General features: G+C 54.0%; 1 protein-coding gene across 12 annotated transcripts in view; it reads left to right on the top strand.

Moving 5' to 3' along the window:
- Window positions 1-3,509: 3,509 nt before the first annotated feature.
- The window catches only part of HSPG2 (heparan sulfate proteoglycan 2), a 102,929-nt gene continuing 91,417 nt past the window's right edge, over window positions 3,510-15,021 (top strand). For all 12 annotated transcript variants that reach the window (XM_053575732.1, XM_053575730.1, XM_053575727.1 and 9 more), the window contains exon 1: window positions 3,510-3,649. In XM_053575732.1, the coding sequence (XP_053431707.1) occupies window positions 3,587-3,649 (63 nt within the window). In that variant the 5' untranslated portion in view covers window positions 3,510-3,586. The remainder of the gene's footprint in view (window positions 3,650-15,021) is intronic.

Genomic DNA, 15,021 nt, shown 5'->3' with positions numbered 1-15,021 from the left:
ACAAGCATGGAAACCCTTTTCTATAGTGTTTACTTTCATTATCAAATGAATGTAGGGCCACAGCTAGCCCAGACAATGCCTTCACTCACATTAGTAAAAAGTACTGGCTCTAGGTAGATGTAGCCCCACAACAGGACACATCACACCTCCTAGTCACCCACTTGGCTGCATACCCTTGTTCAGTGAACAACCTGCCCAACTGTCCACTGCAGGCTTGAATGAATGAATGAATAAAGGAATATGAGTAAAATGAATGGTAAGTTCTGAGGGAAAGAAAAGATTTGGAGTAGAAGTGAAAGCCAGGAAAAGATGAGTCCTGTTGATTTCGGAGCAGCAGATAGGTGAACCACAAACTCCTGCTGCTGGCTCCAAAACCCCCAACTCTTTTTCTCAGAAGCCATGTTGTTTGGCTGTTCCAAACTCTTGTAGTCTCTCCTTACCCAAGAACTTTGCGTGAGACTTGAATTGTTTCTCTCCCAGAGTATGACAAGCATCCTGGGTTATGGGCACATACAGTGTGACGACAGGTGCCTCAGACTCAGCAAAGCCCAGAAGACCCTGCTTCTGCCCCTCTTCTAAGCCATATGAGGAGACAGCCAGGCCCTTGATGACACAACTTGATAACATTTACTAAAGAATATCAAGGACTGCAGAGTAAAATAGACCCAGCCAAATCCCTTAGTGGGAAGGAGAGGACGCAGAATAAATAGGTGGATGACCAGTCCTCAGATGGGTGGGGTTACTCTGGAAGACTTTCTGGACAGGCCATATTTTCCTGCTCTCTGTGTCACTCAGCTCCTTCCAGGCCCCCGTCAGCTTTACTATATCTTTCCTCAACCCCTTTTAGGAGGCAAGACTTCCAGCTCTGGCTTAGTCTTGACCAAATATCTACAAAGGGTGGCTTGTTCTCCTTTTCCCTTTGCTCATGAGCAAATCATCCAAGAAGCTGAAGCTTTGGGACTTAAAGGGCCCGAGGTAGGGAACCGACACTGGGGCAGCAAATGAAATGCGATTTGTCACGGATGCTGACCCTCCACAGATGGGCAAGGCTTGGAAAAATCCTGCCACCAGGGCTGGCCACCTGCCAACTCTGAAGTCAGTAGAGTTCTGAAGCCTTCCTCATCAGACAGGGAGTGGAGTTCCCAAGTAAAAAACTTCACTCTCGGGGTGGTGCCTGTGGCTCAGTCGGTAAGGCGCCAGCCCCATATACCGAGGGTGGCGGGTTCAAACCCGGACCCGGCCAAACTGCAACCAAAAAATAGCCGGGCGTTGTGGTCCCAGCTGCTCGGGAGGCTGAGGCAAGAGAATCACTTAAGCCCAGGAGTTGGAGGCTGCTGTGAGCTGTGTGAGGCCACGGCACTCTACCGAGGGCCATAAAGTGAGACTCTGTCTCTACAAAAAAAAAAAAAAAAAAACTTCACTCTCCCATCCTACTGGAGGTCCTTGGGGTGGGGGCTGTGTCTGCCATCAGGCTGGGAGCAACACATTGGGTGTACAGGCTGCTCCTCCATCAGACTGGAGCTCCCTGAAGGCAGAGCCGTATCTGTCTCTTCATACTGGGAGGAGACATCAGAAACAGTAATAAGAAAAATGGCTACCACTTCTTTAGTGCTTACCATGTGTCTGAATGGCTCTTTTAAAAACAGATAATTCATTATAATTCTTGTAATGACACTGTTTTCATTTTCTACATGTGGGGACTGACCCATGGAGGTTGGATAATTTGCTCAAGATTGAGCAGCCAGGGAGTGGAGGCAGGGTTCTCTAACCAGAGCGAGAACAATGTGAAGGCAGAGACCAGATGTCCACCCCCTTCCCTCCATTAGGTTAGGAGTTTTTTGAGGGCCAAGATTGGGCATCCCTCCTCTGTTGACCCCTATCTCCTGTCTGAAGCAGAGCTTATTCTGTGCCATGCCGGAGTCTGAGTTGGGGCCAGGGAGTTGGATGCAGTTTCTGCTCCTTCCAGCTTTGATGTAGCCCCCAGAAATGTGCCCCTTTTGGAGATGGGGCGTGTATTTGGGGTGGGGTCAGGATGCCAGTGTTTTCTCAATCCCCCAGGTGCCTGGGGGCCTCACGGCCCCATCACAGGGAACACACCTTCCTGTGCCAGGCCTAGTGCCGCCCAGTTAGCTGGGCATTTCCTTCTGTCCACAGCTCACCTCACTCCTGGCTGCAAACCCAGCCATGAGTCTCTGGAACCTAGTAACTCTCACAGCAAACAATGGAAACTTCAGTTTTTACTCTCCTCCCTCTATCATTACTCAAAAGATTTTCCTCAAAGCCCCCTGCTCCCCCCCCCCCACCAGTGTTCTCTCCTCCTATTGACCTGGGGTGACTGGACATTTTCAGGCCAGGAGGGAGCCAAGCATAGGAATGGAGGGGCTGGGTGGCATAGTTGTGCCCACAGGGCCTGTGGGTTAGTGTCAGAGGCTGATCTTCAGCTGTTACTTAACCGCCCCAGCATCTGTGAATGGAGGCTTTGGCAGGGCCTGTCTATGTCTGGGCCCGGATGTGTGAGTTGCTGTATCTCTGGCTCCAGGGCTGTGATTTATGTGAATCAGAGTCAGTCTATAAGCGATTTAGGTAGGAAAAGACACCCAGGTGGGGGAGGGGCACCGCAGTGTAGTACTGAGTGCACACCTGGAGGCACTGGGATTAGTGTATGAGAAAATGCAAAAGTACCCAGACTGGTTTGCACCCAAGAAATGACAGGGGCTTGTGTGTGAAAAGTGAATGCCCGCCAAGAGCTAGTGTGTGAAAACGTGTCCTCAAGCTTTGCGGTTTGTTGAATGTGTGAGCCTGCGTAACGATGAGAACATGCAAGCAGCCAAGTGTGTGTGAAGGTGTCCCCTGTGTCTCCTGTTCCCTGTCACCTGTGGAGGTGACCCTTTAGAAGCAGGTGTTCAAGCGAACCCGTGAGGATTGTTAGTACAAGAGAGTTGGGTGCAGTAGTGTGAAAGTGTTCTCATGTAGCAGACAAGTGTGTTTCTGCAAGAAAGTGTAGTGTGGAAGTGTTTTTGAGAGTTCAAGTTGGTGTGACCGTGTGGAGCGGGTGTGGGAGCTGGGTGCACACGTGTGAGCATGGGCAGGAGATCCCGGGGCTCCCGAAAGCTGCGCGTGAGCAGATCGCGTTGTGCAGAGTATGCCGGCGCCGTGGGAGCAGCTTCAGTCTGCAAGTTGGCGGGACGCGCGGGGTGCGCGGGGCAGCTTGGAGTCGAGCGCGCAGAGCCTAGGAGACCCCGCACTGCCCCGCACCCCCTCCCCGGCCCCCAGCCCTTACCACACTCCAGGCCGGGTTTGGCGGGGAGCCCGGCTGGGCTACGGCCCACGCAGAGGGGGCTGGGAGCCCAGACAAAGGCCCAGTCGGCGAGGCGGCAGGCTCTGGCGAGCCTGGTCCGCGGTCCGGAGGCGGGGCGGGGGCGGGGCCAGGGCTCTGGGCGGGGCCGCCTTTGCGGGGGCGGGGCGGGAGGGGCGGGGGCGGTGGGGAGCGGGCGGCGCGGTCCCGAGGACTCCGCTGGTCAGCGATCGGGCGGCTGCGGGCGGCGCCGAGCGAGCGAGCGAGCAAGGGAGCGGCGCGGGCCGGGCCATGGGGCAGCAGGCAGCGAGCGCGCTGTTACTGGCGCTGCTGCTGCACGAGCGGCTGCTCGCGGTGAGTGTGCAGATAACAGAGGCGGGGGGCTCTCCAACCCCTCCTGCCGAGCCTGCCAACTTGGCTGGAGCACCCGAGGCTGCGCGGCCGGGGCTGGCTCAGAGCTGTGGCGCCCGCCGGGGACCCCGAACCCGCACAGGCCCACGCCACCCTGCGGCTTGGGGCTGCCCTGGAGGAGACCCAGCACGGGGCCAGGGGCGGGGCTGGCCCGCGTGGGAGCCCGTGGGTCTCTTGGCCACGTTGTCGGGTCTCGGAGTCGCGCTGGGCATGGCCCGGCCTACCATTGCTGGGGATCAGGAGGAGAAACTTTGAGCAGAGTGGGAACTTGGCAGGACGAGGTGCCCTTTTCTGCGACAATTTCAGCGGTGATGGGGACCGTAGGAGCCCTGGTTAGAACTTTACTATGCTGTCTCGCCCTTTCGGAGCTTGTACCCAGGCAGGCACAAGTAAAGAACTTTTGGGACAGAACTGAGGAAAAAAGATTTTATGAACACCCACGGACCTTGGAGTCATACAGGCCAGGAGTTGAATCAATCCCTGCCTTTACTAAGTAACTGTGACCTCAGGCAAGCTAGTTAAACTCTCTGCGGCCGCCCCACGTGTGTAAAGGGAACTCAAAATGCACGGCCTCAAAATGCATAGCCCCAGGGCGCTTGGCAGACAAGGTTGGAATGAACTGCAGAGTGCAGAGTGCCTGTTCCGCTATGGACACTCGGTGGGCACTGGGAGGATCTGAGATTCCCCAGCTTTTCTCTTCTGGGGTTTCCCAGGGGCCTGCTCCTGTAGCACAGCGCCCTACTCTGAGCTTATGTGAGACTAGGGCACAGCGGGGAGAATTCCTGGGGTCAGAACCCTGAAGTTTAGAAGGCACTTGGCCAGGAGAGGCCCTGGGGACTTCAGTGAACTTAGGAGGCCTGGGAGGGTGGGCAGGGAACTGGTGACAGATGTGGGTGGGGGCACATCTGGAGAGCTGGGCTTGTCTTGGTGAGCCACAGAGCTGCCCCCACCCTCTCTGAGGTGTTCTACACCTAGGCAGTCTCCATCCCTGCTCCTCCCTTGCCCTGCAGAGCCAGATTTTCTAATCTGGCCAGTGTTTACCCAGTGACCGACTGACTCCCTGTCCTCACCTTGCCGGCTTTCTCTCACTCTTGCCTTCCCATCACTTGTTAACCACCCCACTAAGACCTGACCCATCAAATGCTCTTGCCCCACTCACCTAGCACCTCTCCTCCCCTACACTCTGGTGGGCAGCCTCCTTCCTCCCTTGTTTCAGCCTTTCTCCCCAGCAGGGCCACCCAGTTTTGACCCCAACTTGCAGCTCCCAATGCTGACTTTACTTTTCCCAAGGCACCAACCTATTGCATGGGATGGCTTCAGCTCTCGACAGTCTTTCCTGACCTTGCCCAGCTCTGCCCCTGGCCAAGGGCTTCTCCATGCCTGGGTTGTACAATGGCAAGAGCAGTGGGTGGAGTTATTTGCTATGTGAGGGAGGAATTTCCACAGAAATTCATTCACTTGTTCATTCAACAGATCATTAGTGAGCAACATTCCATGACAGTCACTGAGAGTGCAGGAGTCCATTCATTGTGAAGGACTTTGCCAAGCACCTATTATGTTCCAGTGCACCTGGCATGGTGCTGGGGGCCAAGGTGGTTCAGGGGAGTGGGGACAGCCCTGTCTGTGCTTGCCCAGAATTCACAGCTGCTGGACCGTAATTTGGGATTATAGAGCCCCCTCAGCAACCACAGCGTGGGCTTCACTGTCCCACCCAGCCTGATGGTGGTGGGTTGGAAAGGGCTTGGGCCTTGCAGTCTTACAGGCCCAAGTTCGAGTCCCAGCCCTGCCATTTCTAGCTGTGTGATCTGGGGCAGGCTTCTCTCTCTCTGAGCCATAGTTTTCACATCTATAAAATGGGTGTGAGATGTTTGCTGTGCCTCTCAAATAGGATCAGCTCCTGCTGCGGTGCCCCAGCAAGCCTGGGGCTTCATCTCTTCTGGCCTTCAGTGGCGAGTGGAGGAGGGGAGGACACAAGCAGGGAGGGAGAGGGCTTGGGAGGGAGAGGCCTTAGGGAGACCTCACTGGGGGCAGGAGACAGGACCACAGGGAGCCTCGCTCTGTGATTAAGTGTGGGAGTAATTTCAGCTCTCAGGAGGTGGGGAGGTTGGCCAGGGTGGGGGCTGGGTCTGGGTGCCTCAGCTTTCTGACCCCTTTTCTTCCTGCTGAGGCCTTAGCCCTTCTTGTCTTGGGGCCAGCCCTGTCGGATACAGGCGTGTTGAGGGGGCCTCAGTGGTGGTGATTAAGGTGTTTTCCAGGGCTGAGGGAAGTCACTGTGATACCTGTTTCCTGCCTCAGCTGGATTTCCTCACTGGGAAGGCTGCTGGCGGGAACTGGAGCGGCCTCCCTTTCCTGGCGTTACCTCACCCTCCCCTCCATGGAGCTGGCTACTCTGCTCCCACTTTACCCCCCTCGGGGTAAGTGTGTGCGGGATTCCTGAGGGGCGGAGGAAGGGAAAGGGGCTGTGGGTCCATCTGCAGAGGGTCGAAGGCTGAAAGGGTCAGAGATGGACCCCCCCCATTCCTTAAGCCCAGGTCCCCCTGTCTAGGGAGTCATGGCTCCCTCCTGGCTTGGCCCGGGCCTGTTCTCAGGCTGAGCTCAGGCAAGTTAGGATCTGTGGGTCTGAGGCCCTGCCCCGGAGATGGTGGAAGGAAGGTGGCAGGAGGTGACTGGGTTCGGAGCCTGGAAGATGTGTGAGGAAAGTAGTGGGGAGGGAGTTTTGGGGGTACTAGGCCAGACGATGACAACATCATGTGAATGGTTCACATTTCCCAGTGCCCACTGTCTGCCAGGTGCTGCATTCCTCAATGAATCCTCTTATTAGCCTGGTTGTTGCCCTGTCCCCATGATGCTCAGAATCAGATGCCAGTCCCTGACTTAACATAATCCACTGGGCCCTACAAGATCTGGCCTCCTGCCAACCTGCCCCTCTCGAATATGCCTCCAGCTACACCAGTCTTTGTTTCTTGAACATGCCAAATACGCTCTAACTGTAGGGCCTCTGTGTCTGCTGTTCCTTCTACCTGGAATGCTTGTCCCTATACCATCCATCTGACCCTCTGCCTTCCCTCATCCAGGTCCTGACCACTCTGCACATCGTCTCTACTTCTTTGTACTGCTTTATTTTTCTTCTTGTCACCATCTGTCATGTATTTCTTTACCTCTTTATCCTCTGCCTGCTCAATTAAAGCTCCATGAGAGTAGGACCCTATCTGTTTTGTTGACTGCTTTAGCACCTGACAGGTAGTAAGTGCTAGTAAGTGTATTTGTTGAATGTTAAGCTATAGCTTGGCCGGGCATAGTGGCTCCCAGCTGCAGTCTTAGCACTTTGGGAAGCGGGAGGATCACTTGAGGCCAGGAGTTTGAGACCAGCCTGAGCAACATAGTTGAGACCCATCTCTACAAAAAAATTAAGAAATTAGGTGGGTGTGGTGGTATGCACCGGTAGTCTCAGCTACTCGGGAGGCCAAGGCAGGAGGATTGCTTGAACCCAGGAGTTTGAGGCTCCCGAACCTCGAGCTATGATGATGCTACTACACCCCAGCCTGGGCAGCAGAGACCCCATCTCAAAAATTAAAAAAGCTACAGCTACTAATGTGGCCCCCATTCTCTAAGCAGAGGAAATTGAGGCACAGACAGGTTACATAACTTGCCCCATGGCTTACATGCCCATATACTCCGTGGTTCCCCTCGAGCCAAGTTTTGAAGCCGGAGAAGGTTCTTGTAGCCACTTTACCTGCTGTCCCTCTCCTTGTAGTAGGCGTCAGTAGATACTGATGAAACTCATCACTGATGTTGGTTAGAATAAGAACTCTGGTCCCAGGCAGCACAGGGCTACCTCAGGTGAAGAATTTCAGAGTCAGAGATGCTCAGGATGGATGTGCCTCACTGTCTGTGGGGCCCCCTGGGGAGGCCTGCACTGGTGGGAGCCTAGGAACTAACTCTAAGTTCTGTAGGTTTATTAATTAATTTCCTCACCAGATATTAGTAGGTGTATTAGTTAATTAATTTCCTCATCAGATATTCTATGAGACTGTACAGAAAATTGAATTAATCCAGGGGCTATAAGGCCTGAGTGGGCCAGGCCAGGCCCTGACCTGTGGGGATGTGACGTGGCCTCTGCCCCTGCCACGATACCAGTCACCTTGTGTGGAGCCCACACTTGTTTTCTGGGCTGCTCTCTAGGGGCTCAAGGTTTGGGGGAGTCTGCAAAGGCTTTAGGGCACCTGGCCTTGGGGTGAGTACAGCAGGAAGGGGGGTAGGCCAAACAAGTCCTTTTCCAGGATGTAGAGAGATCTTGAGTAATGATTCGGAGACCACTTAGAGGGCAGATTTGTGGTTTCTGGGCCTCAGACCCCCTAGCCCTGGCCTGCTGCCTCCTCCTCAGTCCAGTCCCAGCTGTGAGGGGTCATGCTGGAGGGGTGAACATGACCTGCTTCCCAGCAGCTTCCCAAGGATCTGTTTGGCCCACCACACCCCTTCCCAGGGCCTACCCTGGCCTTCACTCTTCTCAATCCTGCTCCTGCCAGGAAGGGGGAGGCTGGATAAGGGTCTGGGCCCTGCTGGAATATTGCCTCAGCTTGGGTCTTGGCTTCTTTGGCCCTGCCACCCCCTCCTGCTCCCAGGGCCTGGCTGTGGTGAGCTGCCCCAGCGCCCAGAGCTGGCTGACTAAAACCCAGAAGTATGCGTGGAACTTGCTTCGCGGGGAGCCGCCAGCCTCACTGCCCGGCCTAGTGGCGTCGGGGCCATGTCAATAGCGGCCTTGAGAAGGGGAGTGGCTCATGGCTGCAGGGGGTGGCTGGGTCGGGGGCACTGTCATGAAAGCCTTGAGAACAAGGTGGCTCTTTGAAGCCTGGGAATGTGGGGCCTTCAAGTCTCAGCTGCCCACAGCACCACCCTGCCTTTCTTTCCACGATGCTCATCTGTACCAGGACTGTAGGGACCTCAGAGCATCTCCAGAGACATCTGCAGCATCCTGAGATATCCTTAGGACCAGCTTCTAGCTCCCTATCCTAAGATATCCTTAGGACCAGCTTCTAGTTCCCACCCCCCATGGGGGAGGGTGCCTTGTTCACAAAGGCTTCCAGTGTGTATTGAATGAATGAATGAACAAATGATGTATGCGATTAAATATTCTATAAACTAAAGTCCTCTGCAAGTATGGATGTTGGACTTAAAATTCATTTAAAAAGTACTTGTGGAGCATCTTCTATGTGTCTGACTTGGTTCTAGATATTGAGCTTACCACACTATAGCTAGTCCAGGAACGGAGAGGACAGAGAGTGACGAAGGGGGGTAGGGTGGAGTGGTCAGGAAAAGCCTCTGATAAGGTGACATTTGAACTGAAAGAGTGCAGAGGAAGCGAGGGTGTGAGGCCTGCAGAGCTCTAGGAGAAGGGCATTCCAGCAGAGGGCACGGCTAGTGCAAAGGCCTGGAGGTGGGCGTGTGCTTGGTGTGTTTGCAGAAAGGCCAAGGAGGCCATGTGGCTGGAGCAGTACCAGGAAGAGGGATGATGGCAGACACAGGTGGAAGGTTGGGGTGGGGAGATATATAGACCTTGGCTTTGCTTCTGTGTGAGATGAGAAGTCATTGAAGGGCCCTGGTGTTCAATAGGATGGCTCTGGTTGCTATGTGGAGAAGAGAATGGGGTGGGGGGCAAGGGCAATGACGAGGAAGCCATAACCCAGATCAGAGACAGTAGGAGCTTGGACCAGGGTGGTGGAGGTGGGAAATAGTTGAATCCTGAGTGTATTTATTTTGAAGGTAAACCAGCAGTCTTTGCTTTTGGATGGGGTGCGGGGTGGGACAGAAAGAGAGGAGCCCAGGATGACCCCACAGTCGTTGGCTTTAGCATCTGGGAGGAGGGAGCTGCCACTGACGGAGATGGGAAAGCTTCAGCAGGAGCAACGTTGGGGGAAGGTGATGGAGGGACAGCAGGGTGCAGCCAGTGAGTGCCCCACCCCCACCCAGTCTGGGACCTCTGCTTTGGCCCATGGGTTGGAGGTGGTCTTGCTGGTGTTGATTTGTGGAACTACAGACGTGGATCCCTCAGAATCCCACAGCCTGAGCTCATGGCTAATAGAGTTGTGTGTTTGTATGGCCTGCCATAGCACCCTGCTAGTTTTTTTATTTTTAGTAGAGACAAAGGCTCTCACTCTTACTCAGGGTGGTTTTGAACTCCTGAACTCAAGCAATCCACCTGCCTCAGCCTCCTAGAGTGCTAGGATTACAGGCATGAGCCACACTGCGTCCAGCCCTATTCACTCAAATTTTTAATTTGTTCTTCTCCTATCTGCCTAGCACCAGTCAAATGGCAATGAACAAGACCAAAGGATGAGGCGGGGACTCAGTTGAACTCAGGAGTTTGAGGTTGCTGTGAACTAGGCTGATGCCACTGCACTCTAGCTTGGGGCAACAAAGTAAGACTATCTCAAAGAGAAATTTTTTTTTTTTTTGTAGAGACAGAGTCTCATTTTATCACCCTTGGTAGAGTCCTGTGGTATCACACAGCTCACAGCAACCTCCAGTTCCTGGGCTTAGGCGATTCTCTTGCCTCAGCCTCCCAAGTAGCTGGGAATATAGGCGCCCGCCACGACACCCGGCTAGAGAAATTTTTTTTTGAGTGAATAAATCAGTAGCCTTGAGGAAGACAACAGGCCTAGAAGACACAGCCTCCCTGCTCAGGATTGGGAAGGGGCATCTTCAGCCCGTGGACTCAGGGAAGCTACCTTCCCAGCCATGCTATCCACTGATGCCCAGAAGATGCGAGACAAGCCAGTGCCCACTCTGCCATCTTTCACTTGTCATGACTCAGGGCCCTTTCCCCTGGGCACTGGGGTTGAGGAAAAGGTGTGGGCTCAAGAAGGCCTGCCTTCAAGTCTTGGCTCAGCCCTGACTGGCTGTGTGACCTTGGGCAAGTTGCTTCACCTCTCTGAACCTCAGGTTAACCATGAAATGGGCATCATGATTTGGTTACAAAGTGATCAGGTGGATGTGCCTGGCTCAAGGCTTGGAATGTGGTAAGTGTTTGACAATCAGTGATTGCCCTATTAGTCTCATTCCTTCTGGGGGAAGGTAGAGTGGTATTTGAGGCAAGGTTTAAGGGTCCAGCATAGCACACCTTCACAGTGTCCCAGGCCCTGCCCCAGGCTTGTTGAGTAAATGGCTATTTGAAGGGCTCATCCAGTTCCCTCGCCTCTCTTTTGCAGTCTCAGAGCCCCGGATATAACTGCCTCTGATCTGTCACTGCCCCTCCTTCCCCACTGAGGCCACAGCTGTAGGACAGAGTCCACCCTTCCACCCTGATTGCTCCTTCCTGGAGGGGGAAGGAGGGGAACACACCCCAGGGTGTGGCCTGGGAAAGGCTGGAGCCTCTGGATGCATTGTCCCCTTCCCAGATGTGTACAGTTGGTGGGCTCTGAGCAACAGGAGGTGTGGCCAAGTGGCTCCCATGGGTGCAGAAAGGATGTTCATGCATCTTGTGAGGGTAGTGGCAGAGGGGGCCATCCTGGGACCCCATCCCGTCCCCATCCTCTCTAGGCCCACACTGGAAGAGGCAGGACCTTGCTCAGGGAGCGCCCACAAACCTGTGGCTGGGCCTTATTTGGCAGGGTTGGTGGGGCTGTGGTGCTCTGAATCTGGCACCAGGGACTCTCAGACAACAGCAGGACAGAGGAGAAAGACAGACACACACAAGAGCCTGGCTGTCTCACCCCACCTCCACCCTACACTTTGGGCAGAGACATCCCTCCTCCCCACCAGGGCAGGTCACATCCAGGTGTTTTATTTTTTAACATTTGGCTTCTTTCCCTAGCTTCTGCAGTGCCAATTGGAGGGGAGAGGAGGCAAGGCAGCTTGGGGCTGGGCAGGGGGAGGACTTCAGAGGTGGCCTCGGGTGACCCCACAGATGTTTCTTCTCTGGTGGGGCTGGGAATTCCCAGCTGCGTCTGGCCCACTCCAGCCCACCTCCAGGTCCCTGCCTCCAGCTCTCCCCTCCCTGTCTGCCCATGGCTGTCCCCCAGGGAACCAGCTCTGGCCCCCACTCCCGGCCCTGGCCTCCTCTCCTCACCCTGGCTGACTCACTCCTCTCCTTGTTTGGCGTCTCCAGTTTTCAAATAGTTGGGAACTGGGATCATACCTCTTCTTGGATCCTATGCTGAGCTGGATGGATTGAAAATGTGGCCTCATAAATCCCAGCTCCAGTGGCCTCTGTCACTTTAACAGCTCTTCTCTCTTTACTGCCTTTTACCTTTCTGTGACCCTCCAGCCAGGGGAACAGAGAACTAGGAGTTTCCTGGGGACAGGCCAGTCTCTCCTCTGCCCTGGGACCTGCAGGGTCTCCTCCCCAGGGGTCTCAGTCACATAGGTCACCATCCAGTGCTCAGTGAGCGCTCAGACCTCCTTTGATTAAAACCACCACCCTCCCTTGACCAGGTCTCACACTGGGCTCTTTCTGGGTGTTGTTTTATAATCCCGACAAGCAGCCTTCCGAGGTTGGCATTATGATCTGTATTTTGTAGAGGGGGAAACTGAGGCACAAAGGGGGAATGCCTGGCCTGTTATCCAGTATGTGGCACAGCTGGGAGGGAAGCCCAGGTTGTCCTTTTCTCAGTGGGTCCGGCCTGTTGGATCTAGAGAGAGGACAGTCTAGAAGGGTTGACATAGTTGGGACAGGCTGTGTTTGGTGCTTGAGTCTGGGCTGGCCTTGGCACAGCGTTACGGTGAGCTGCATGTCTGCCGCATGGGCTTAGCTAGCTCCAGCTTCATAGACTTAGGTGCCTTTTGTTCCTTAATATTCCCCAGGGAGATAGATTTGGCTCCCCTGGAACCTTGATCCTTCTGTCAGGTCCTGAGCTCCCTGTGGGGCCTATAGGTTTTACTCTGTCCGGAGTTCAGTAAGTTTTTGCTGAGTACTCTGGGCTAGCCCTGGGCCCACCTCAGTACTGGGGGCTTCAGTGAAATTCAAGACACACAGAAGCAGGTGGCCCAGCTGGGAGGTATAATCTGCATCCAAGTCCCAAACTTGGAACAGCCTTGTATGGTGGATGATTCAATAATTCATCCATCTATCCATTCATTTATTTGTTCATTCACCTACTGTGGGCCAGACATTGTGCCAATTGTTTTCTTTGCATTATCGATTCTCCTGTGTAGTTGGGATTATACTTTCATTTTCCAGATGAGCAATAGCTCAGAGAACAGTAACGTGGCCAAGATTCCAAAGCCAGGTGCAGAGGAAGGTGAGAACTGAATCCAGCATTACCAGCCCTTCTGAAAGAAATTTGAGGCATGGCCCTTTCTCTCCAGAAGTTTTGGATCTTGTTGGTGAGGCGGGGCTCATAAGCCTTAAGTATCTAGCACAACTCAAAGTCAGACAACAGCAGATTGTCAGAAGGAAAAGATGTATTTGGTCTGAGTTATCTGGAAAGACTTTCTGAAGGAAGTGAGGTTTAAAGAGCAAGGACAATTTGCCTGGTGAAGGAGGAAGGCATCATGGAGAGGGTCCAGGCGTTGTCCCTGGATTTGCATTGTCTACATTGTTATTGGGTGTGCAAGAGCAGGAAGACCCTTGCCTGCTGCTAGAATCGTTAAAGCTGGGGAAAGAATGAGAGGAAGTCCCCAAGATAGCTGAGATGACATCCATCCCAACCCCCCCTTCCCTGCACCTGACCAGACTAGGAGGCAAGAGGCCAAGGCATAGGCCTCCACTAGGTCACCAGCCAACTACCAACCCTCTTCCCTGGCCTTGATTTTCCTACTCACAAAGTGGAATCCTTTCTGGCTCCTGCCAAGTCAGAGGAAAGAGACTTCCAGTTCTTAGAGAAAATCGCTAGCTTTGCCCAAGATTTTGGTGTGATACTCCATTCTCTTGGGGCCTGGGTAATTAATAGCCACTTTGAGGGGCCCACCATAGTACCAATACTACCTCTTCTTCATTGATGCCACCAGCCCCCCAAGTACCAGCTTCTGGACTAGGAAAGCAGATAAAGGAGATTGCTCCCTGCACCTTTGGACCTTGAAGCCTGTCATCTCCTGCAGTCCTGGAATCACTCCTGCCCACTCGGCTCACCTCTGTGCTCCTTGGGTACCTTCTGCCAAGTTACATCCTGGAGCGTGGTAAATGTTGTTTAACAAGTGAGCACTAGACTACGAGTCACAAGATTCCTATGCTCCATGTGTGCAGGGCAAGTCTTTGAACTTCCCGGAGCCTAATTTTCCCCCTCTGCAAAATGGGATCATTTCCTCCTTCATTCATTCAGCAAGCATTTAGGGAGTGCTAATTCTCTGTCAGGCCCTATATTGGGTCTGAACACCAGCCATGGGCTGAAGGAGCTCTCAGTCTCATAGGGAAGACAGGCTGGTGGTAGACCAGTCAATAAGGGGGTAGTGAAAAGAAACTTCATGCAAGAAAGGCCACAAAACCTCCAGGAGTTCTTTTAGGACCTGGGGATCCAGCTGTGCTGGGCTGGGACAGGGGACACCCACAAAAGTGAAGACAAGAGTCTCAGATGAGCTCATGGATACAAAAAATAGCAAGGGCTATGTATACCAAGTCTGGTTCTTTTCATTTAGGAGAAATGGAAGCTGTCCACAGAGCTCAGGTCTGGGGTTCTGCCGCGTGGGGTGAGTTCAATAAGCGGAGAAGTCCCAGAGCCCTCTCTTCCAGTCTCGCCCCTGTCCTCTCTCATCCCGGGGTCGGGGGGAAGGGGACAGGCAGAGATCAGCTCAAGCCTGGATTTGACTAGAGGAAGTGGGAGGAAGGGGTTAAGTCAGCCTCGTATCCCACCTTCCAGGTTGGGGCCAGGGAGGGGGCACAGGGATGGCTAAGGCAGGAATGTGAGATAAGATCAAAGCTCTCTGCGGCCTGGGCCTCAACCTCGGTTTCACCTGAGCAATTGAAGGGAATTCCCTAAGCCCTGGAGGACTGTGGCCTCCTAGGGAGAAGGGTTTAGGTCCCACCTTCCTCCGTTCAACATTCCAAAGAGGCCCCACCTCACTTTGGCTTCAGCTACTCCCTCTACTGCCCCCCTCAGCCTCCAAGGAGGCCCACCTCTTGCCCTGAGTGGTGCTAAAAGCCCCAGGGGCCACTTGTTTACCTCTCTCTTACCCCTTCCCCAGCCCTCTGACTGCTGGGGTTTCTGAGCACAGGACAGTTAAGGTCTCTGAAAGACCAGGCCTCTGGCTGGGGAAGAGGAAGGGCTTCAGACAGCCCAGAAAAGAGCCCAGAGGCCCCTTTACATGGCTGTTAGCCATCCTCACCCCCTCCCCCCATCAGTTAATTCTGCTCCATTTAATTCTGCAGGTTGAACTTTGGGACA

This window comes from Nycticebus coucang, chromosome 22 (genome assembly GCF_027406575.1).
Source record: "Nycticebus coucang isolate mNycCou1 chromosome 22, mNycCou1.pri, whole genome shotgun sequence".
Classification (NCBI taxonomy): Eukaryota; Metazoa; Chordata; class Mammalia; order Primates; family Lorisidae; genus Nycticebus; species Nycticebus coucang.
This window is presented reverse-complemented; position numbering and strand designations above follow the sequence as displayed.